The 26,653-nt window shown below is 37.7% G+C and overlaps 1 protein-coding gene across 1 annotated transcript in view; it reads left to right on the top strand.

The window, feature by feature from the left end:
• Positions 1–26,259, top strand: part of LOC150096259 (uncharacterized) — a 185,836-nt gene extending 159,577 nt beyond the window's left edge. The window contains exon 8 of the mRNA XM_090409014.1: positions 25,305–26,259. Coding sequence (XP_090265140.1) covers positions 25,305–26,005 — 701 coding nt within the window. The 3' untranslated portion in view covers positions 26,006–26,259. The remainder of the gene's footprint in view (positions 1–25,304) is intronic.
• The last annotated feature ends 394 nt before the right edge of the window (positions 26,260–26,653 follow it).

Genomic DNA, 26,653 nt, shown 5'->3' on the forward strand with positions numbered 1-26,653 from the left:
TTTTATTGAGGTCTCATCAATGGGAGCCAGACCCAGAAGTGATACCAAGGTTAAAGTAATGCAGAAGTCATATTTCCATATACAAGTAGCCAAAAGGTGTCACACCTTATTACTAAAATACCCTGGATTAGAGAGAGATGTTGAAAGTTGGTTATACTATAAGGTAAAGATGTCAAGAAAATATATTCTTAGTTTCATCCTTTATCCAAGTGTAAGCAAATAAAGTTTGCAACCACTACACCACCAAAAACCACTAGTCACTTGATTTTCCTTGATTTTTCCCCTCCAATACCACTTTTTGATATCTATCCAGCAGCCACCCTCTTATCCACTTAACCAATGTCATATCTATTCCCATTTGTTCTAATTTGGTAACAGAGCTTCATGTGGTTTTCTGTCAAATGCCTTTGCAAAATTCAGCAGAATCATCACGTAGCCATTTCCTTTATCCAACTCAGCTGTTACTCTATAGTAAAAAGTTAGTAAATTACCACGACATGACCAAACTTTCAGAAAGCCATGTTTCTCCCCCCCCTCATCTGAGATACTGATTGGTCTATAATTTGCTAACATAAGAAAGTCTTAAAACCTCCCTTATGCAAAGGAATTATTTTGCCCTCTTTCCATTCAAGGGAATGGAAAGAAGGCAAAATTACAGAACTGACTTATATTAAAGAGCCTAGTCAGAGGCATTGCCAGTTCACTTGTACATTCTCACAAATTCATTATCTCTCAGTAGGTGTATAAATTCCACTTCCTTCCTACAATGTGATCTTTCTTCGTTCCATCTATATCTTTATACTTCAAGTCCCCATAATAATCACTTGACCTGCACTCATTATACTAATTTAGTGATGCATGTCTTCCATATCATCCCTGGAACCCTCCTGGCCTACAGAAGCAACCACCATATATTTTGTCTTATTGGTCTTGATATCATACCAATCTGCTTCAAATGAACAGTCTTCTCCCATCTTTCTACTATTCTTTTTGGCTGCAGTTCATCTGCTATCATCATCCCTTACTCTCATCCTATCTTTCCTGAAAATATGAAATCCTTCACATTCTATCTCTGTAACTGCATCATCTGCTATTAGCCAAATCTTAGTAATGGCTATAACTTTTGGCTAACCAATGTAAAAAACTCCTCCCTCTTGTTCCTGATACTTCTGATATTAGTATACTGCAGCGTCCTTTTAGGCTCCAACCACTTTTACTTCCTGGATTGACTACACTATTTAATATTTTTGCTTGAGAGACTAGATCCTGCACCTCTTGTTGGTCTCAATATCACACTTATTTGCCTCATGTGCCTTCATATACACTCACCTGCATCCACCCTAATTGCGTATGTTTTCCTGAATTTGCAATTCAGCATGCTTAGCGAACAACATACTATCATCGGTTTGTTGCTAGCGTAGCTGACTGAGTGAATATCTTTTTCTCGGTAGGCTCTAGTTTCAAATCCCTCTGTGAAATTCCTCTAAAAAAGACCAAATGTAGTACTTTTTTTCAAGTGACCTAAAAAGTCCCACGTTTCATCTTTAGAGAAGGATTCCCTGATTATATAATCTTTAACCCACTACAGTACTAAATGTGTACTATAGATACACATTTAGGATTCTCATATGTCAAAATATATATATATATATATATATATATCTGTATTAAGGCTAAAATGCTGAGAAAACTCATGATAAAAGTTTAATGCAGTGAAATAGCACTAGGAACCTATAAAAGTAGTATTTAATGCTTCTAATATTTCATCTCGGTTACAGAGGCATCGTCAGGGAGTACAAAATGAGACTTGTAACACACACACAAACAAAAAACCAACTGAAACACGTAGACGAAAGACTAGAGTTCTAATTTGGTGGGGATGCCCTGTATGGACACCTGTCAGCGGCCTAGGATGCAAACTGGCATTACAAAGTACTTATTAGTGTTTCCTTTTACTGTTATCAAAAAAAAAAAAAATCAGCTAATGCCTTTTTATTCCTGTACAAGGGAGTAGGCGAGACTGTTTTAGCCCTGTCTAACTTTTGGAGACTGAGTGGGCAGTTCAATCTCCACTGGTAGCCAATCAGAGATAGCTGGCCCAAGGCTATCACTAATTACCTAGCACTCAGTGAAGAGATGGCTCAACAAGTGTCACATCTCATGGTCCCTGACCCTAACACATTATATTTAACGTCTGAAACTTGGGAACTGGTCAAAAAAAGGCTTAGAAAATTTTCCTCTAGTCGTCGACTAGATTTCAAACCAAGTCTTCCTTCATGCAGTGAAGCGCTGGGGTACGAAAATGCCACATCCACTGAGCTACACACGCTCTCCTTTTACTAATTATCAGTTTCCTTTTCCACAGCAAATAGGAAAGAGGTAACTAATAATAGTCTGGCCTTTCTAGACACCTTTGTCACCCATCTGCCTAATGGTAACCTGTCCTTTTCATTATATAGGAAACCCACTCACATGGGCAAATACATTTAGAAAATCTTTAGAAACTATTGGGGGGGGGGGGCATTTTCTAAATGTCCCATCACCCCCCCACCCCTCAACAATATGGGGTCATCACAAAAACACTTACCATAGACACTTATAACCTGTGTCCTAATGAGACCTCTCTTGCAACTGAACCAACCCAATCATTATTCTTGTAGATAAAGTTATATGTTGGTTATACATAGCTTTTAATTTTTCAGGAGATGACAACATATGCTAGAATATTAATTAAAAACTTTAATTAGTACCTTTCTATATTTTGGCAAAGTTACATTGCCATCTTCAGGGATCACAAAACAATGATATGTGCATGTAGGCACTAATACTAGTGCCTACATGCTAAAGGGACGCCTTTAGGAGTCTAGGACTCCTAAAGGTGTCCCTTCTCCTCACACAGCTCCACCAGCATACCATTCATGATTTTGGCTCTCCGTCGCAACTCATCATCATCATACCTAGATAACACACTGACAACCTTTCATACTACGATGTTATCTTTCACTCTTCTCAATAGTCTCTTGATATTCATCCTCACATTCTTCTTATGTCCAGTTAGATCATTCATCCCTACAATCACAACTAACTCTTCGTTTCTTCCTCATGTCCAACGCCTTAATTATTGTACTTACTCCCTTTAGTAGGTTAAATTGGGTTGGGTTGTGTTTGCCATTGGGCTGATGTTCTTAGATGCAAGCTTCCGGAATTTGGGGCAGTCTGATGCAACCAAATTTGTTGAGGTTTGGGAAGTTTTTCAGAGCTGAAGCTGATTCAAGGAATAATCTTTCATACTTGTACTTGCTGTGGTGTAATAAAGTGGCCTTCTTCCGGTGTCCAGTGCATGGTCAGCAAGTCCCGAATGGTTGTATTGGTGAAACCAGATATAGTCCTTGTGTTTAGATATCCTGATATTGGCTGTCCTGCCTGTTTGGCCATAATAGAACAGTTTTTATTATTATTATTATTAACATTTGACTTCCATGGAGTCAGAGACTCATTGTGGGAGGTACTCACTATTGCATACAATGCTCATCCAACTGCGTCTTAAACTGATTCAATGTGTCCACATCCACAACACATTCAGGCAATGCATTCCACTCACCAACCACCCTCCATGCAACGAACCTGCTTCTCACTCCTTTACTCACACCCTCCTTATACAGTTTCCAGCAATGGCCTCTTGTTCTACTCCACTCTCCCATTCTATGAAAAATCTCTTCCATGTCTACCTGATAACAACCCCAGACCAGCTTATATATCTTAATCATATTCCCCTCCCTCTCTTCCTCCTATTCACAAGATTCTGCAACTTATATTCTCTCAGTCTGTCCTTGTACTCCACATTCCAGAGACCTTTGTGACTCTTCTCTGTACCCTTTCCAGCATATCCTCGTCACACGAAAACCCGGCAACCAAATCTGTGCACAGTAATCCATATGAGGCCTGATCAAGACCTTATACAATGGAATCATGACTTCTCTATTTCTGCATGTCAGGGTTCTCCACATCATTGCCATTATTCGATGTGATGTCTTTACAACTTGTGCAATGTGGCCTTTGAATTTCAGGTCCTTGTCCACCAACACTCCTAGATCTCTCATCTAGGAGTGTTGGTGAGACACTGATGATGATGATGGTGAAGCAATGATGGGATGCAAAGTATACACTTAGTTTCCCCACTAAGTGTATACTTTGCATCCCATCATTGCTTACCAAATTTCAAAACCTTACACTTGGCAACATTGAACTGACAGTTCCACTTACGTGCCCATTCATGCAATCTATTCAAGTCCTCTTGTAAGGCATTAACATCATCCACGACGCATTGCTCTCCCCAGTTTTGCATCATCTGCAAACAGCTGGATATCACTAGTTAAACCCAACCCAATATCATTAACATACAAATTGAACAACAATGCCCCCAAAACTGCCCCTGCAGCACTACTGGTGACCTTTCTCTTTCAAGATACTGCCCCCCCCCATATACAACTTTCTGATACCTATCCGACAGCCAGTCACTGATTCAACACAGAAGTCTGTTATCCAATCCTATCCATTTCAATTTATTTAAGAGCTTGTCATTGGCAGCCTTTGCAAAATCCAAGTACACCACTGTATATGTGTCTCCCTTGTCCAAAGTATTTGTCACCTTGTTATAGGACATAAGTAAGTTAGTGAAACATGATCTCCTCTTAACAAACCCATACTGATAACCACAGAGAATACTGCTGTTATCAACCCATTTCTGTATCCTACTTCTCACCAATCTCTCCAGGACCTTCACCACAACTCCAGATATATTGACCAGCCTATAATTTGAAGCTACAGCCTTATCACTGCCTTTATGCAGTGGAACAATTTTACCCTCCTTCCACTCCCTTGGAACCTGTGCTGTTGCAAAACTCTTATTAAATAGGCATGCCAATGCTACTGACAGTTCCCTGGAACATTCCCTCAAGATGTGTGGTGATGTCATCAAATCCTATCGCCTTATTAATATCAAGGTTATTTATTTCCTCAAACACCTCCTGCTCACTCACAATTAAGCTATCCTCTCCTATGTCCTCTACACTTAAGTTCCTCGTGATTCCACCCTGATCAGGATGAAACCCCCTCATAAATTGATCACTGAATGCCCTCAACAATATCTTCTGCAACGGTTACCATTCTACCACTTTCATCTCTTAACTTCATCTTATTGTGATCATTCTTCTTTCTACTTGCCACATATCTAAAAAACTCTCTAGGGTTTTTCTTTGTGTGATTTGCCAATTTCTGCTCATACTCTACTTTTGTTTTCCTTACTAACTGAGTCACTCTCCTGGCTTGTTATTTATACTCTTCATGTGACTGATTATTACTATTACTCATCTTGCACTTCCTCCAAAGGATTTCATACTTAAGCTCCACATTCATCCATTTTACACCTACCTTATTCAGCCTTTTGGCCTTTGGGATACGTTCGTACATTGATGCTGTTATGTATTTCCTTGTAAGTTCCATGCAGCATTTATTTCCTTACTGCTCAACTCCTCATTCCATGTTATAGCTCGAAGTTGTCTCCTAAGCTTGTCATAATTATCAGCCTTATAATTCCACATATATCCTTTCCTGCGCAAAAGTCTGCATATGATTAGCCATAACACAGGTGATTACTTCATGATCACTTTCACCAACTGGAGGAAAATGTGAAACTCCCCTCTAACAATTACATCCTCTGATGAAATGATGAGATCTAGAACTCTTGATCCTCGCGTGCCTTTCTTTATGTGCTGCCTGAAATAGCTATCTCTCAAGAGAAATTCATTTTCCTTATTCTCAAATGCTATCTCTTCATTCCAATCTATACCACCATAATTAAAATCACCCATAATAATTACCCTTCCTTTGTTCACTAATCCAAGTTGTTTATACATTTCTTCATCACCACCTTCCACATTCCCAGGCCTATAGCAACATCCAACTAAATATGTCTTCCTCTCAACCTCCACGTTATACCACGCTGTCTCATAACCATTGCCACTATTTCCCCCTTTCATGTCTACCTTATGTGGATTTAATTCCCCTGCTATCATCAGCAGCACTCCTCCTCCCTTCCTGCCCTTTCTATCCTCATGAAAAATACTGTACCCTTTCATTTCTATTCTCATTACGATATCATCTTTATTCAACCATGTTTCACTTATTCCAATGATTTGGGGGGCGAATAAACTCAGTCACTGAAACCATTTCATCCCCCTTATTTCTGATACTTCTGGCATTTGTAAGCAAACACAACAGTTCATTTTTAGGTCTATAGCCAGTGCTATCCAAGCCATATGTTGGTTGTGATTTCCCCACTGTACCTGCCAAATCACCTTTATCACTGCTTACCACATATACTTGCTCAGTCTCCACTTCTCCACCCATATTGCAATATACTCCCTCTTGTGTGAGAGAGGAGGAGATACTGATACTACACTGCCAAGCACTTCTGTCTCTTCAGTACCACTCTCCTGATTTTTCTCTTCATCTCTTCCTTCTGATCTCTGGCACACATCACACACTATACTTCCACACACTACACTTTCTCCAGCACACTCACTCCAAAGCCATTTAAATGCAACCCATCGCATCTGTATAATTTCATTCTTCCCTCAAACACATGTCATGCATCCACAAACTCCACTCCCTTCTCCTCACACAGCTCCACCAGCATACCATTCATGATTTTGACTCTCCATTGCAACTCATCATCATCATACTACCTAAGTAACATAACACACTGACAACCTTTCCTACTACAATGTTATCTTTCACTCTTCTCAGTAGTCTTCTAATATTCATCCTCACATCCTTCTTATGTTCAGTTAGATCATTCATCCCTACAATCACAACTAACTCTATCACTCGTTTCTTCCTCATGTCCAGTGCCTTAATTATCGTACTTATTCTCCCACCTGGATGGCAGACCTTATGGACTCTGTCAGTAACTAGCCCTCTAATTATGGGGTCTTCATATACTGCTATCCTGGACTCACTCGTCACTTCTTTTACTCTTTGTTCTTTCATTCTCTTTTCTTGCATACTTTCATTAGTTTCCGCTAGATGCCTAACATCACTCAACATAGTCTTCATTTCATTTTTCCCAATATCTGTTTCATTTCATTAAATCTTGCATTCCGACAAATTCACTCTATATCTCGCTACCTCTTGTTCGCCCCTCACTTTACTTTCTTTCACCTCATTATCATTAACTTTCTCTTGTACATCTTTGCATTCTTTTACTCCCTCAGTTTCTCTTCCTTTTGTTTCATTTCCATTTTTCGCAACTTTTTCCGTGACTTTCGCTTCTACATCCTTGCATTCTTTCACTCCCTCAGTTTTCCTGTTTTCGTTTCATTTCAGTTTTTTGTAACTTTCACTTCTACATTCCTGCATTCTTTCACTTCGTCAGTCTGTCTATCTTTCGTTTCATTTCCGTTTCTTTCATGTACACTATCTATCTATCTTTTCAGTCAGTTTCACATTCTGTGTATCTTGATCCAACAGTATATCGTACTTATGACAAATCCATACTTTTGCTCATTCTCTCCCTCCCCACAAAGACATCTCTTACATTTCGCTATGCATACATATCGCACTCAGGACATCGAATCAGTTTTGAAAAGTCTGTCGCCAATGCTACTTGAGTTTTGCAGAATTTGCCTAGTAGCATCAGTCGGCGCCCACATGGTTGACCTCCTGACCAGCATTGTGTGATGTTTAAAACGGCAATTTAGACTAATAATTCTGATAGAATTCACACCAAAAATCACTCTCACACACTTTGTTCTCAAAAATAAATAATTAAATCCTAAAATTTATGAAACATGCCAATTATTATTCAAAATAGCACTTATCTTTCCGAAGCTCTTTGTGATACCACACAACTTACAGCTCTCTAGTGGCTAGGAAAAAAAAGTTTGCAACTGCAAGGGTCCTGGTATACTCCAGATAGGTCTAGAGGAAGTGGCTGGTCTTTGGTGGAGCAGATAAGAGATGCCAATTTTTTATGTGATTTATAACTAATTGTGAGGTCATATTTTTTTAGGATTTTTGTTAGTTTTTCAGATGTACCCTGGATATAAGGAATGGTAATAAATTTAGAGTAATCGCTGTTATGAAAGGGGGGTGGTTTGTGGTTGATTGGTTTTAATATTTTTGGAGGGTTTGTGGCCATTGGCTAAGAAGGTGTTAAGGATATGGTTAAGTTCAAAACCTACCTGGAGTATACCAGGTCCCTTGAAGTTGCGAACTGTCCTACTTGGGCCAAACAGGCAGGACAGCCAATATCAGGATATTTGAACACAAGGACTACATCCGGTTTCACCAATACAGCCACTCAGGACTTGCTGACTATGCATTGGACACCCATCACTGGTAGCTGATCTTCCTGTCTGTGGGCAGACAGGAAGATCTACGACCATCCGAATGGAAGAACATAAAAAAATACATTTGCAGTCATGACTATGGTCAATCTGGCCTTGCAGACCATCATGCTCCATTGCAGTAAATTTAGAAGAGGAAGACTGTTTTTAGAATCTGGTGCTGCTCTTGAAAATCAGCCTGATTTAAATAAATATGGTTCATAAAATTTCCCAAAATATGTGAGACATTAATATTTTGAGATCCCAGTTTACATCCTAGGCTGCTGACAGGTGTTCATAGAGCGTGTCCCACTTAATTAGGATCTCATATATTTCATCCACATGTTTCAGTTAGTTTTGTGTTGCCTGTGTGTGTGTTACAAGTCTCCTTTTGTACTCCCTAACGATGTCTCTGTAACTGATGTGAAATATTGGAAGCATTGAATACTACTTTTAATCTTTTCCTAGTGCTGTTTTAGACTTTTATCATGAAAAAAATATATATATAAAGCATTGGGCAGACCATACTTGGACCATTGTGCTCAGATTTTGGTCACCTGGTGTTTTCATTGTGATGTGGAATGTTGCCTGCAGAAAGGAGTTGTTGGAATGTGGGTTGTAGAGTTTGTTGGATTGAAGGAAAAGATAATAGACATTTAAGTCAGTGAGTTGAGTTTAACAGATTAATCCAGAAGGGATTATAAAAAGAATAGAAGGTGAGAGGGGAAGAACCAGAGGCCATCCCTGGAAGATATATAAGAGTTTGATGAAGAAGGATGTGAGGAGTAGATGTTTTACATGGAGAATTTTGAGTGAATAGGGCGCATTACTGTAATATGTTGCTAATGCAGTGAGTATTAAAATTTTAAGATTCAATACAATAAATATGTTTTCAGTTGAATGGACCTCCCACGATGAGTGCTGACTCCATGGAGGGTGTAAGAATACTATTATATAATAATATACTAAATTATAACTTTCAAATGGTTTGTGTCTAGACTGATAATATGAACATTGTGGATTATCAGAAATTTTGATTTGTTTGATCAATTTTCAATAGTTGATAGGGATATGTTGCCACTATAGGGAAGAAGGTGCTATGCTACATGTGGTGATTTTTTGGTACTGAAAGATAAGTTCTTTTTAAAGGTATTTAGCAATAATTAGATCATTCTTTTTGCATTATTATATTTGCGAGTGTATATTTGTTTAATTCTAAGGGTTGTGTGCTTAATTCTGTGGTTTCAAAGCTTTTATTTTTGTTTTATTGTATGCTGTAGTGTATGTCATGGCACTGATATGTAAAACAATGGTGAGCAATTTCAATGTGCATGATTTTGTTCATTGCAGTGTGTGAGAAATGTGTGCACTTTGTAGAATGAAAGATTTATGGAAGTAGAACGAACATGGAGAGCAGGTTCGTTCTAAGTATCTTGAAAGTGAATGAAAGAAGGTTGAGGAGAGTAAGAAGAATTATAGTGAGTCAAAAGATGAAATGCTTGAAAACATGATTGGTGAGGTTGACGTTGCTAGTGGTATGAATATGTTGTTTATTATTTTAACGGTATAATAGAACACAGAAACTAAGTAAATAATTAATTTATTGACTTGATGCTGATATTTCGCTGGTATTATAACCAGCATCTTCAGAGCACAAAAACACTGTTTGTCACAATACGCGAGACTAAAACAACATGGTGTACTTTACCAAAACTGTAGCAGCAACACAAAGACTAGAGTCCTGATTTTGGCGCCCTCTATCTGAAAAAAAAAAAAAACCGCTATCATATATTACTAGAGTCCTAGAAAAGTGCTAGTTTTTTCTTAATATGACTGTCTCCCAGATCTTCGGTAAGTTAATACAGCCATATTTGTTGAGATTTGGAGTGTGTTTTAGGGCTTCTGTCGCCTCTAAGAACAATCTCTCTGATTTATATGGGTTTCTGTGTAGTACTTTTGTGTTTTTCCAGTTGATCCTGTGTGCAGGGGTATCCAGAGCATGGTCTGCTAGGCCCGACTTCCCATAATGATATTTCCGGACGTATCGTTTATGTTCGCTGATGCGGATATTCACAGTTCTTCCTGTTTGACCGTAGTAGGCTTGATTGCATGAGCAGGGTACTTGGTAGACTCCTGGATGTGATAAAGGAGGATTGCTGTCCTTGGGTGAGCAGATGAGGGTGGCTAATTTCCTACATGGTCTGAATGTGGTGCGTAGTTTATGTTTATTGAGAATTCTTGAGATCTTTTCGGATGTGCCTTTAATGTAAGGGATGGTGACTGTTTTGTTGTAGTTTTCTGTGGTGGATGGTGGGAGGGGTTTCTTAGGAGTGTTTAGTATTTTGTTTATTTTTTGTGGATTGTAGCCGTTGGCCAAGAAGGTGTGGCGTAAGTGAGTCAGTTCAGCAGTAAGAGCCTTGTCATTTGAACAGATTGCTCTCGCTCTATGGGTTAGCGTTTTTAATATGTCATATTGTTGAGAAGGATGATGGTGTGATTGTTTGTGTAAGTATCTGCCTGTATGTGTGGATTTTCTGAAAACTGAAAATGATAAGGAACCATCTGGGAGACGTGTGATGAGTGTATCCAGGAAGGGCAGACAGTTGTTGGCTTCCAGTTCCATAGTAAAGTGGATTTTTGGATGTTGGCTATTTAAATGTGCTAAGAATGTTTTCAATGTCTCAGGGCCATGTGGCCAAATAGCAAGCACATCATCAACATAGCGTAGCCAAAGTGTTGGTTTGAGAGTGGCTGTATTGATTGCTTGTTTTTCCAGGTGTTCTATGTAAAAGTTGGCTAGGGGGGGAGAAAGGGGGGAGCCCATGGCTGTCCCATCAATTTGTTTGTATATTTTCCCTTTCCATGTGAAATATCCTGCATGTATTGTGAATTTGAATAGTTCAAATATATCAGGGGGGAAGTGTGACTTCAGTAGATTGAGGGTTTCTATTAGTGGTACATTTGTGAATAGTGAAGTGATGTCAAAGCTTACTATTAAGTCTGAGCTTTTTAGGGTGAGGTGTTGTAAGATGCTTTTTAGGTGTGCTGAATTTTTGATAAAGGAGGGAGACTTGTTAGTGAGGGTGGCTAGTAGCTTCGCTAAATGTCTAGCCAGTTTGTATGTGGGACTATTTATACTGTCCACAATTGGGCGTAGGGGTGTGTGCCTGGTTTGTGAATTTTTGGTGATCCATAGATCCTCGGTGTTTTAACATGGAAGGGTTTGAGTTTGTTAACTGTGTCTTTGGGCCAGGAAGTGACTTTTTTTAATAATTTTCGTGCCTTATTCTTTTGTGTGTTGGTAGGATTGCGATCTATAATTTTGTATGTTGACTGATCTTGTAATAGTGTGTGCATTTTGTTTTCATATTCAGTTGTGTCCATCACCACGGTTGCATTTCCTTTGTCTGCTTTTGTTATGGTAATCTGGCTGTTGTTGCGTAGCCCTTTTATAGCAATGAATTCCTTATGTGGGATATTATTTTTTGGAGGCTTGGACTTGATTAGGATGTTGGCCACATATAAACGTATGTTGTTAGCTATTGTTGGAGGCAGGTCGTAGATTCCTCGTTCGATGGACGCCATTATTTCGGCATTTGGAACTTGCTTGGGAGTTATGGCAAAGTTGTGCCCTCGACTTAAAGCATTCGTGGCTTCTTTGCTTAAGGTGAGTGACGATAGATTCACGACGACGAGGTCTTGTTGTAATTGTGGTCGTTGTATGGTGTTCCGTTGTTGTAGATTTTCGAACTTCTTTTGGTGCCGGTTTTTGACTCTGTCGAATTCTTTTTTTGCCGTTGCGTCGGTGATGTTCTCTAAAATCTGCCAAAGTTCCGTATTTAGAATATTATGCAGTGATTCTCGTAATTCGCTGATGGTTGTATTTGCTTGTGCTAATTCCCGACGAGTGGTGTTAATTTGTTCGCGTAAAAGCGTTACACTCGCTCGTTTATAGATGCGTTGGGCTTTGGCCGAGTGGAACTTGTTTTTGATTTTAAAACAGTTCGGTATTAATTTGGTGTCTCGGCACCTCTTTAAGAAGGCTAACCTGTTTAGTTGCTGCGCCAATTTCAACTTCCACTTACCATATCGTCGTGTCTTGTGTACGATATCGTCTCCGTGAAGAATCCTTAAACGTGTGGACAGACTTATGTGTTCGTCGAACATGTTGTTTATTATTTTAACGGTATAATAGAACACAGAAACTAAGTAAATAATTAATTTATTGACTTGATGCTGATATTTCGCTGGTTATAATACCAGCGAAATATTTTAATCACAAATTTTAGAGAAAATAATCACAAATTTTGGAGAACATCACCGACGCAACGGCAAAAAAAGAATTCGACAGAGTCAAAAACCGGCACCAAAAGAAGTTCGAAAATCTACAACAACGGAACACCATACAACGACCACAATTACAACAAGACCTCGTTGTCGTGAATCTATCGTCACTCACCTTAAGCAAAGAAGCCATGACTGCTTTAAGTCGAGGGCACAACTTTACCATAACTCCCAAGCAAGTTCCAAAAGCCGAAATAATGGCGTCCATCGAACGAGGAATCTACGACCTGCCTCCAACAATAGCTAACAACATACGTTTAGATGTGGCCAACATCCTAATCAAGTCCAAGCCTCCAAAAAATAATATCCCACATAAGGAATTCATTGCTATAAAAGAGCTACGCAACAACAGCCAGATTACCATAACAAAAGCAGACAAAGGAAATGCAACCGTGGTGATGGACACAACTGAATATGAAAACAAAATGCACACACTATTACAAGATCAGTCAACATACAAAATTATAGATCGCAATCCTACCAACGCACAAAAGAATAAGGCACGAAAATTATTAAAAAAAAGTCACTTCCTGGCCCAAAGACACAGTTAACAAACTCAAACCCTTCCATGTTAAAACACCGAGGATCTATGGATCACCAAAAATTCACAAACCAGGCACACCCTTACGCCCAATTGTGGACAGTATAAATAGTCCCACATACAAACTGGCTAGACATTTAGCGAAGCTACTAGCCACCCTCACTAACAAGTCTCCCTCCTTTATCAAAAATTCAGCACACCTAAAAAGCATCTTACAACACCTCACCCTAAAAAGCTCAGACTTAATAGTAAGCTTTGACATCACTTCACTATTCACAAATGTACCACTAATAGAAACCCTCAATCTACTGAAGTCACACTTCCCTCCTGATATATTTGAACTATTCAAATTCACAATACATGCAGGATATTTCACATGGAAAGGGAAAATATACAAACAAATTGATGGGACAGCCATGGGCTCCCCCCTTTCTCCCCCCCTAGCCAACTTTTACATAGAACACCTGGAAAAACAAGCAATCAATACAGCCACTCTCAAACCAACACTTTGGCTACGCTATGTTGATGATGTGCTTGCTATTTGGCCACATGGCCCTGAGACATTGAAAACATTCTTAGCACATTTAAATAGCCAACATCCAAAAATCCACTTTACTATGGAACTGGAAGCCAACAACTGTCTGCCCTTCCTGGATACACTCATCACACGTCTCCCAGATGGTTCCTTATCATTTTCAGTTTTCAGAAAACCCACACATACAGGCAGATACTTACACAAACAATCACACCATCATCCTTCTCAACAATATGACATATTAAAAACGCTAACCCATAGAGCGAGAGCAATCTGTTCAAATGACAAGGCTCTTACTGCTGAACTGACTCACTTACGCCACACCTTCTTGGCCAACGGCTACAATCCACAAAAAATAAACAAAATACTAAACACTCCTAAGAAACCCCTCCCACCATCCACCACAGAAAACTACAACAAAACAGTCACCATCCCTTACATTAAAGGCACATCCGAAAAGATCTCAAGAATTCTCAATAAACATAAACTACGCACCACATTCAGACCATGTAGCAAATTAGCCACCCTCATCTGCTCACCCAAGGACAGCATTCCTCCTTTATCACATCCAGGAGTCTACCAAGTACCCTGCTCATGCAATCAAGCCTACTACGGTCAAACAGGAAGAACTGTGAATATCCGCATCAGCGAACATAAACGATACGTCCGGAAATATCATTATGGGAAGTCGGGCCTAGCAGACCATGCTCTGGATACCCCTGCACACAGGATCAACTGGAAAAACACAAAAGTACTACACAGAAACCCATATAAATCAGAGAGATTGTTCTTAGAGGCGACAGAAACCCTAAAACACACTCCAAATCTCAACAAATATGGCTGTATTAACTTACCGAAGATCTGGGAGACAGTCATATTAAGAAAAAACTAGCACTTTTCTAGGACTCTAGTAATATATGATAGCGGGTTTTTTTTTTTTTTTTTTTTTTTTTTTTTTTTTTTTTTTTTTTTTCAGATAGAGGGCGCCAAAATCAGGACTCTAGTCTTTGTGTTGCTGCTACAGTTTTGGTAAAGTACACCATGTTGTTTTAGTCTCGTGTATTGTGACAAACAGTGTTTTTGTGCTCTGAAGATGCTGGTTATAATACCAGCGAAATATCAGCATCAAGTCAATAAATTAATTATTTACTTAGTTTCTGTGTTCTATTATACCGTTAAAATAATAAACAACATGTTCGACGAACACATAAGTCTGTCCACACGTTTAGTGGTATGAATAATTGCAAGAATGAAATGGTGGAAAAAGAATGACCAGATGGTAATGGAAGCACGCCTATGTGGAGTTCTCCACAGAACAAATTGTGAGATTCAGTGGTTGGTGAAACACATGGTGGATGGTATGACACAGAATCGAAAGAAGGGGAGGAGATGTAAGAGGATAGAAAGCAGAGTGAAAGCATGAGAATAAGGGTCGAATTTTTTATGATGGTTTATTGATAAGAGGAGTGCCAGGAAAGTGTGACAAAATCGTGTTTTCCTGGTGCTAAGATTAAGGATGCTGCTGAGGCTGAAAGGTTGCAGAGAGTGAAGGTGAATGTAATGTTTATTTGGTTGGTACAAATGATTTAGCAGGTGACAAATATTGTATGCAAGAACATATGAAAGAGTTGCTAGAATACACAAAAAAGAAGAGTGGGAAAGTAAAATTTGTGAATCTGTTACCATAGTATGATAGATAGAGGTGAGGTGAAACAGAGCTATGATCACAAATGAGTCAGTGCACATATAAGGTGAATGGTTTGCATTTAAATGGATTCGAGATCAGGAATCTTGAGAAAGTGTTGTTCAGTTAGTTAGGAAATGTAAAGTCATTGAAACTAGAATGTTAAGGGGGTTGGGGAATCAGATGAGTGCAGGTCTGGGCTACCTAGATGTTAGTAAGTGGGAGAGTGATCGCATGATACTGAATTTAGCTGCCCAGGTTCTTAACTTTAGTGGGCTAAGCAACAGGGTTTAAGGGGGTTGTAGGATGAAAGCAGTATTGCAGTTTATGTATACTATGCCAGAAGTATTTGGAATAAGGGCAAAGAGTTTTTGGCATTGGTTAGCTCAATTTGGCTAAACGTTATAGGTATTAGTGAGACTTGGTTGACCAAGGATGATATAGGAATAGAATACAAAAGATACATAGGATCTTCAGAGAGAGGACAAGGAACAGGATGAGGGGGAGGGAGGAGGGACTGTGCTAATGATAGCAGAAGAATTGAAGTCAAAAAGAGTAGAAGCCTAAGAAGGACAAGGATCCAGATGGCAGTCATTTAAGGCTCTCTGGTGTTGAGATAGAGACCAACAGGACTAAATATGTAATTGGTTGCTGCTATAATCCAGGGGTATAAGGGAGATGGTAGATGACATGCATTTGCAAATTAGCACAGCGAGTGCAGGTAAATAATCCTTATGTGAGATTTCAGTAATGGGGAGATAGGAGGCAGAATGTTCACTGGGAGGAAAGGAAATGGAATTTATGCAGCTGCTGAGAGATAATTACCTGAGGCAGCAGGTAATGGAGAGGACATGTGGTTCGAGAATACTGTATCTGATCATAGCATCAGAGATGTTACATAATTACTAGGGGGGGGGAAGAGCCCCCCTAGTAATTATGTTATTTTAACAGAATAAAATAAGATTTACCAAAAATATTTCACCCTCACAATGAACACGCACCAATAATCTCACAGAAATAACGTGCACATACATACATACAATTTATTTGTAGCGACACTGCTCCACGAGCAGTGTTGGATTCACTTGTTACATGCAGTGACAAGCGCAAACAAATATCAGTGAGTCTAGCTGCAATTGGCTGAACGTGATAATTCTGACACTGTTAGATCGCAGTGCATTTGTTCCATAATCTAAAGCATTAATTGAACAATTCCAATTATTAACTATTCAATCAATGTCGAAACATAAGCTCTAACCTTTAACATGTTGTATTGCATTTATATAATGTTGTCAGCATTGTTGTTATTATTTATAAACACACACAAAATTTAATTTTTTCGTTTTTTCCTTGGGGGTTCTGCAGTGTTGCAGTGATTATGTACAAGCCGCCACTGATTGACTACCAACTGAAGAAATGTATGTGCTTAGAATATTGCAGAACCTCAATGTGAACATGGCCATGCAATTAGATGGCATGCATATTGGCCCATGTATTATGAAAATGTGCAAGGGAATTATCAGCTCCTCTGATCAAACTGTTTAGTTTAAGCATCAGTACTGGGAAGGTGTCAGTGGAGTGGAAAAAAGGTGGGAAATGGTTCCTCTGCATAAAGGTGGCTCCAAGAAAGAACTAACAAATTATAGGTCAATCAGCATCTTAGGAATGGTGGTTAAGGTATTGGAGAAATTGGTAAAACACATAATTCAGGACTGGGCAGATAGGAAAATGATACTGCATAAAGGACAACCTACTTTTATGAAGGGTAGGTCTTGCCTTAGTAATTTGCAGGCTTTTTATAATAAAGTGGCAATGGAATTGGATAAGGGAAATGGCTACTCAGTGGTACTTCTGGACTTTGCAAAGGCATTTCACAGGATTCCTCATAGATCTCTATTGCATAAATGGAGCAAATGGAAATGGATGTGAATTTGGCATTTTGGATTAGAGGGTGGTTGATGACAAAGAGTGTTTATGGAGGCATTGAGACCAAGAGAAGGCAGTCGATTAGTGGTGTACCACAGGGCTCAGTACTTGGTCTTCTGTTTAATTTGTACTATATAGGAGATGATTTGACATGAATATTCAGTTGTTTGCCTATGATGCAAAGCTGGTAAGAGTGATAATAAGTGAAGATGATGTAGTGATCCTGCAGGACAACTTAAATAGACTAGCAGTATGGCAAGGGTAAATGGCTTCCAGTTTAATGTGGCCAAGCATTAGATGAAGACAAGATAGAAAGAATACCTAACAGAACCGTATAATGACCACAGGCCTGGTAAACCTACGATCAGTGTTCATTCAAATAATCCAATTCTACTTATAGAAGAAATAGTAAGCACAATAAAAGAACTGCCTAATGGCAAAATGACTGTATGTGATAGAATAGTAGCTGAGTTAATAAAAGAGATAGGTAAAAAAGGAACAGATTTTTTAATATTTTAATAGAAATAATACAGAATATATATGATACATACAACCAGAAGACTTCATAAAATCTAATTGCATTCTGATAACAAAAAAGAATAATGCAGCAAAATGTAAAGATTTTAGAACAATTAGTATCATATCCCATACTTCAAAAATATTGAAAATAAAAACAGAATGTTTTCTAGAATTAAATGCCATATAAGTGAACAACAAAAGAGATTCATCCCAGGAAAAAGTACAGTTAATGCCATTTATGAATTAAAAAGTATTATTAAAAGATCAATAGAAATAAATAATAACATATATTCTCTGCTTTATAGACTTTCACAAAGCATTTTACACAATAAGCCATGAAAAGTTAATAGAAATATTAAAAGACATTCAAATCGATACAAAAGACCTCAGAATAATAATAGAATTATACTGGAATTAGAAGACACAAATTATAAATGACATTAATAATGAAACAATAGATATCAAAAGACAAGGGTTTATAATATCCCCTATACTTTTCCATATATATACAGCGAAACGATAATGAAAGAATATGAAGAAATTGAAATGGGAATAAAAAAAATGGCATTAGAATTCACAGTATTAGATTTACTGATGATTTGGTGTTCATAGCGAAATCAAAAATTGAGTTACAAAATATGGTTGAAATCAAAAATTGAGTTACAAAATATGGTTGAAATACTAATCAAAAAGAGTCAGAATTATGGCTTGGTGGTAAACACAGATGAAAACCATGTATATGGTAATAAGCAAAAAACAGCAACAAAACACAAATTTAAAAATATCAACAGGATTTGTTCAAAATGTAAAGGCTTATAATTATTTAGGAGTAATGATTACACAGTTATGGGAATAAAATAAAAGAAGCATTCTGGAATAATAAAGTATTAATGACCTCTGGAATATATAAACAGACTAAATAATAAAATTATATGTATGGTCTATGTTGAATTATGAATGTGAGATGTGGACATATACGAAATCCATAATCAAGAAACTGCAGGCCTTTGAGATATGGTGCTGTAGGAGAGCACTGAAAATTTCTTGGAATGAGAAAAAAAAGCTAATGAAGAGGTATTAAAGTTAATGGGAACCACAAGAGCATTAATGGAAGACCTTATAATATAAAGAGAAAGTGCAAGATGGCAGGCCACGTATTAAGAGGATCAGCAGGAAATACTGGAGGGAAAATTAGAGGTAAGATCTCCTGGTAGACCAAGAACTTCTTGGGTTGATGAGATCAGACACTCTGGCATACCATGATTACTAACCTCCAAATTGGAGAAGCTACTTAAGAAGGTGAAGAAGGATTCCCAATTTTCACTTTGGGAAGAAGGATTTCCAATTTGTGTACTAAATTGATTGAACTGAGCTGCAGGAAACTGATCAGTTGAAGCCATGGGATGAAGACATTTAAGTGGTTTGCTTAAAAGAAGAAAGTGTGATGAATCATTTTAGATCTTCCCTCTAATGTGAGACAGATCGAAGACTCTGGAGGAAGGGTATTAAGGAGGGATGTGGATATAAGAAACAGATGGAGAATATACTTTTGAATGAAGAAAATGCAAGGACTCACAGAGAAGATGGAGCAGCTTTGCGCAGGGGGGGGATGGTGCAGAACATTAATTGAGTGGAAGTGAAGGAGGCCATAAAGAGGATGAAGAATGGAAAATCGGTGGGCCCTGACAGGATGCCAGTGGAGGCATGGAAGGCACACTGGGAGAAGAGGAAATTGACCTGCTGTGGGACCTGTTCATAAAAGTTTGTCAAAGGAAAATATACCCGAGGAGTGGAAGGAAAGTACTCTTGTCCCCCATCTACAAGGGTAAAGGGGATGCACAAGACTGTAAGAATTACAGAGGAATACAGTTAACATCCCACACAATGAAAATCCTAGAAAGAGTTCTTGATGGAAGACTGGGGAAGGAGGTGGAGATTGCAAAGGAACAATTTGGCTCCATGCCTGGTCGATCAACAACAGATGCTATCTTTGGGTTACGGCAGATAACGGAAAAGTTTTGAGAGGAACAATGCAAGCTACATCTGGTGTTTATTGATCTGGAGAAAGCGTATAATAGAGTGCCAAGGCAAGAAGTCTGAAGTGTCTGAGGGAAAAGAAGGTACTGGAGAAATATGTCAAATTGGTGCAGGAGATGTACAGAAATGTGAAGACAATAGTTCAGACCTGCCTGGGAGAGACAGAAAGTTTTCAAGTGACAGTTGGCTTGAATCGAGGGTCAGCATTAAGTCAGCTCCTGTTTAATATTGTGATGGAGGAGGTGAGAGAAGATGCGCCTTGGCCTATGTTGTATGCCGGTGACATCGTGCTGTATGTAGATTCAAGAGAAGTTGCAGCTAAAGTGGAAAGTTGGAGGAAAGTACTGGAAGAGAGAGAGGTATGAGACTGAGCAGAAGTAACACAAAGTATATGTGCCGCAAAGTGGATGGCAGCCAGGAGACAGATCTGGAGTGTTTTTTTTTTTTTTATTATTATTATTTTTTTTTTATGTTGGCCCATATACGAGAGGTTATAGTATGTTAGTACTGTATATGGGTAGTGGGTTGGAAAAGGAGAAACTTGTTTACATTTGATTTGAAAGCCTGTATGTTGTATTCCTTGGAAAATACGTCAGGGGGAAGACTATTCCGCAGTAGCAGGGATGAAGGAGGAGGAAAAGAAACTTGTTCTGTGGGTTTCAAGGTGTACTGTGAAAGGATGTTGGGTGGCAGCTGTACATGTTTCAATGGGCTTAGTACAGAGTGTGGGGATTATTGATGCTGTTTCAGATGAACATTTCCCATGGAAGTATTTATAGAATATACAAGTCGCAGAGACCAAGCATCTATGTGAAAGTGAGGGGAGCGAGTTGGTGAGAGATGGGTCATTTATCAGTCTAATTGCTCTCCTCTGTATTGAGTCAAGCATTTTGAGGGAGCTTTTAGGAGCCCCACTCCAAATGTGAGAGCAGTATTCGATAGCTGGGTGGATTTGTGATTTGTATAATGTTAACAGCTGTTTAAAGGTGAAGTAGCGTCTTGAGCGAGAGAGAAAAACCTAGTTTTTTGGAAGCTGAGGATGCAGTGGTTGTGATGTGTTTATTATTATTATTATTTTGACACCTTCGGGGAGTCCAAAGACTCATTGAGGGAGAGTAGTCTTGATGTCAGGATAATTCCGAGAAGAGAAATTTCATCTTGTCTTGGAATTTGAGCGTTATCGAAAACAACGTTGGAGGAAAATGGTTCTTTTTTTTTTTTTTTTTGTGAGAAATAAGACAGCTGGGTTTTACTAGCGTTGAAGTTGATGAGGTTATCTGAGCCCCATTGGAGGATGGCTTGGAGATCAGAATTAAGGGCAGTGGTGGTTGATGTCTTGTGGGTTGAAGTGAGTTATGTAGTGTAGGGTTTGTCAAATGAGAGGGAGGAGTGTAATGCACTGTTGTCTGCAAAACTGTGTATTGGGTTAGAGGTCAACTGAAGCTGGTCATTGATACATAGAGGGAAGAGATTCAGTGAGAGAACTGAACCTTGTGAGACCCCAGCATTAGTTGGATGGTGAGAGGATAGGGAGCCATCTACCATCCCACATAGTGTTCATCCAGACAGGAAGCTGGCAATCCATCTGCAGAAGTCCCGAGACAGTCCAGATGATGGGAGTTTGCTTAGTAAGCCTTTGTGTCAGACCCAGTCAAAGGCTTCAGAGATATCAAGTGCAACTACTTGGGATTCGCCGAATTTCTCCATGGCATTTGTCCAGTGATGGGTGATGTATGAGAGTAGATCTCCTGTTGATCAGTTTCGACGGAATCCATACTGGTGGTTGCTTAATAGTTGGGTACCTTTGAGGTAGAGTAGGAGTTGAGAGTTTATGGTTTTCTCCATCACTTTAGATAGGAATGAAGTGAATGAGATAAGGTGGTAGTTTGATGGTAGTGATTTATCAACCTTTTTAGGAATGGGTTGAATGTGGGCCAGTTTTCAGTCTTTGGGATCTGAAGGAAATGTCATCAGGAAGGTCAGTGACTTTAGATACTTAGATTCAACAGTGAAAGAGGATGGAGAGGCTGAGAAGGATGTGGGATGGAGGAACTGAAGAGGGATGACTGGAGTACTATTCGATGAGGGTGCTGATCTATCTAAAAGGCAAAATCGACTGGACAGTAATGAGAGCAGCTCTGATGTATGCTATGGAAACTGTGGCCCTGAAGAAAAATAACATCAGCAAAATGGAGGTAGCAGAGATGAGAATGTCTTCTACACAGATTTCACTATAAATTCGAACGCCTATTCAAAGAGAGTGCTGAGGCCTTACTTCAATGCCCTAACTTGAATCGAAATGACTATATATGTATCAAAAATATGGGAAAGTTTAATCCGGATAACACATTAAATTTTTTTTTTTAATTGAGACCTTTAATTCTTACATTAGTCTAATGTTATCTTTAAATGAATGTATAAATTAAGATTGTTATATGAAAGTGTGAATTAATACCTATAATTTATTCATCACTCTGATGAAATTTTCCTCTCTTTAATGTTTAGCAATGTAACATCATGCGGCTCGTTCTACTTTTGAATGATCAATTGTTGGTATTCCACCTTGTAAAAAACTGTTCCTATGTAGCCACTGAGGATAGTCTGTTAGTTTCAGACTGAAATATTTGGCAAACATTAAAATATTCTTGTGTTAATGCGTCTATAATTCCTACTTATAATTCCTAAGGTTGAGATGGTTTGGCCATGTGATGAGAAGGGAGGACAAGTATTGTGGGAAGAAAGGGCATGCAGATGAATGTGCACAGGAGAAGAAAGCGCGGGCAGCCAAAGAAGAGATGGAGTTAGCTGGTGGAGGAAGACTTGAGGATGAAGAACTTGGATGTGATTACAGCCCAAGACAGGAGGATGTGGATGAGACTCACTACAAACAGTGACCCTACTTAAAATGGAACAAGCTGCAGAAGAAGAATACTTGATGTTAATGCACAAGGTGCACTTGATCTATAACTATTAGAATTCAAGGAAAAAACATTGAAATTATTTTCAATTAATAAGCATGTTTAATATAATCATGCAGAGCATTGAGCAAGATAACCTTCAAAAATAGGGAAAATTTAAGATTGCCATTTTTGTTCAAATTTGGATGATAAATGTGGGTAGTTTAACAGCCTTCTTTATGCTATCTATATAATAGAAATTGGCTTTTGTGTAAAATCTTAGTCTTATTCTGATGATCCTCTGTCTAGTAGATATGATGTGATTTAACATCATGAAACTGGATGTATTTTGATATTTTTGACATATTTGAGCAGTAAAACCCATCTGCTCATAGAATGCATCCTCATGAGCAATATTCCATCTAATTTTTGCCATCCCACGTGCACATGAAAAACATTTTGTGCCTCACGTTTCCAGTGTCAGACTCAATGTGTGTAGCACACACATCTTTGTTAAAAGATCTTGTACATTGCATGTTAAATATATCTGTAAGAGCAACTAAATGCTTCCTCATTCAGCTACTTAAATGCTACATACATATGCAGTTTATAAAAACATTGTCATATTTGTCTCTTGTTTGTCAATCACTCAAATTTAAATGAATTTGCAGTTCTTTGCCACTTTAATTTTAATGTTGACATTTTGAGGATTTAATGCACTGAAACTGCTAATGTAATATTTCTCATATTAATGTTGCCCTTTTTTTGTCTAGCTATAATCTGCAAAATTGCAAGCACTAAATTAATTTGCTTAAATCTGTGTAGCTACAAAAATCCATCACCATTTGCACAAGTTCAAATGACTATACTGTCTAGACAGTAGATACTAAACAAATATGCCGCTGCAACTTGCTGACATCAGCATCATTTTGCCCACATGGCACAGGCTAAAAGTAACTAATTAGAGTGTATTAAGTTGGAATGGGTTACAGTGATATTGGAATGGATACATTGGAGAAATTACTAAATAAAATAGGTGACAAGTATGATTTATTATATTATTCGTTTTTTTTTAGTATGTTCAAAAATTATTTCCTGTAAATTAGAAAGTCTGACAGCAAAAATTTTATTCACACAATTACTAGGTGTGTGTGTATGTGCTCCCTTTTTTGATGGGTGTGGACACATATGGCTTAGAGGGAACATTGCTCATGGGCAAGAAATTTTGTAAATTTCTGGATAGGAAAGAGGAGGATACTTATCCTTAGGAGAGTGCAAGAATGAATTTGGTTTGCTAATAGAATGGGAGGAGATTCGAAGGTTAATCTTGCATAGAAGTCTGGCAAACTTCTAACACATCTTTTATATATAGATGGAGATTTCCTCGGTAGAAGGGCTGGGGTGAAGGTTAAAATTATCAGTTACTTTGATGATAATGTTGGGATTGTAGCCATTGAAGACGAAAGTGACTCTAATGAAAGACAGCTGTTTTCAGATGAGAGTCAGTGGAGCATCAAGAGTATGTATGATATAGTAGGGTTTTGATGATGCCAGACTTCTGAGATGGATGATGATAAGCAGCATCAGTATATCTCCCTATACTTGCTTTCTTCTTATATATTGAAAACTGAAAACTACTATTAGGTTATCTTTGAATGGAAACATTTGAGGATGGAAGGTGATCATTGTCTTCTATTTTGAGAGTAAATTTAATCCTTAGATGGAATAAATAAATTCTGTGAAGAAAAACGTGATGATCAGATAGAGAAGAGTTGCAAACCATGAAAATGTCATTGACGTATTGAAGCCATAAGTGTGAAGTTTTGAGGGAGAGAGAGGGGGGGGATAAGTATATGCTGCTTTAAATGTTCCACATAATAGTTGGCTAAGATGGGAGAGATAGATGAACACATTATGAATTGTATTCCTTCAGTTTGTGTGTAAAATTTATTTTGGCAGGAAAAGTATCCTGTGTTTATAGTGATATTAAATAACTTTACAAGATTTAGAAGGAAATTGTTATGTAGTAATTCTAATATATCTATAAGAGGGATATTTGTAGAAAGTTAAAAATCTCCATCAAAACTAATTAAAAGAACTGTTGGTAAAAAATCTGGTGAGCTGGACTAATCATTAAAAGAGTTAAGAATCACTTTTGTAGAGGATTGTAGATAAAATTAATTTGAGTTGAGACCACATTATTTTTGAGTTTTTTTTTTTTTTTTTATATTAGTCTGTTTATGTTTCTTTAAGTAAACATTTAAAGGAACACCAACTATGAAAATTGCCTGATATTACAAATATGGAATCTCTTTATTTCAGTTTTATATTTGACAGAAATAAATAAATAAAAATTATATATATAGAAATAAATAAATAAAAAGTTGACAGATTATTATAGCATTAATATAAAATTCTTTCTTTCTGTTTTTAGCCTATGCAGTCATACCACTGGGCAATGTGAACCTAGTAAATCCTCCTCCAGTTGCAGATGTACCAATTGATATGACTAGCTTGTTGTTGCCTAATAATATCGGTATTAGTCGTTTGCATTTGAATGCACCAGCAGAAGTAGAAATTATATCTCCGTCTCCTAATGTGGTTGTTAATCAAGCAAGTACAATTACAGCAGATTATTCAGGTAACCAGAGTGAAGATTTTGTTCATCAAAATAATGATGCTAGAACTTCTCAAGAAAATGTAATGGTAGATATGACATTTGAGGAAAATGCAGCTGAAGAGTTGGATATTATAACTGCTTCTGCAGAAGTAGCTGAAATATGTAAATGTGCACCAAACAAATGTAAGTTAAATGGCAAATGTTGTGTTGGTTGTCCAGGGATGGAAGATGGTTTCTGTGACAAAGAGACTGTAGAAGAGGAGGAAATTGTGGAATCAAATTCTCATCTTTGTCATAGAACAGAAAAAAACATATCTGAAAACAACACATTACAGTCATTTGTTCCCAGTATTTCTCACATTAACAGGAATCAAGAATTTACTTCATTAATTGAAACAGGATCTTCAGCTGAAGCTGCTTGCCAGACAGATGGTGATTCAATTCTTATTGCTACAAAATCTACCAGTGTACAAAACTCTGAAACAACTCACTCTAGTGCTTTAACAGAAAACTGAATTACAACAACACACGAATATTACATACATATTAGAAAAAAGCAAAATATATTAGAGGTAGCTGTTTGATATTCATATATTCAAAGAAACCATAAACTTGAAAGACCAGGACTATTTTTTCACAGAACAGTATTATTTTGTTGTTATATTGGAACAGATGTACAGACCTTGTATGTATGTATGTATATATATATATATAGTTATAGTGCTGGTCATTTAAATTTTGTAGAATTAAATTTTACTTCTGTGGCTCATTTTAATTAATCATTTTAACTTGAAGCTCATAGAAAATAGCCACATAGATATACAGATATTAGCTTATATTACTATAAGTTTGAATATCATTATTTGAAATAATGAATGGTGAGTGTGTGTGGAATCACACACATAAGCACACACTCTAGTCATACTTTTGATAAATTTTGCTGAGATTTGACCTTGGTACATCATGTGATGAATTGTATTTCCCGTCCATTGTCAAAAAAAAAAAAAAAAAAAAAAAATCTTGTATAATTTAAACATCTTGTTATTGTTGTAATTAAACATATATAGATATTAATAATGTTAAATGTTGGTGCATTTTACCTACTGTTGCAGAATGGTGCCTCAGTGTTATTAACTGTGTTTGAACTTAATTTTTTAATCTAT

This window comes from Typopeltis vanoorti, chromosome 19 (genome assembly GCF_054136105.1).
Source record: "Typopeltis vanoorti isolate ZY-2024b chromosome 19, IOZ_Tvanoo_1.0, whole genome shotgun sequence".
Taxonomy (NCBI): Eukaryota; Metazoa; Arthropoda; class Arachnida; order Uropygi; family Thelyphonidae; genus Typopeltis; species Typopeltis vanoorti.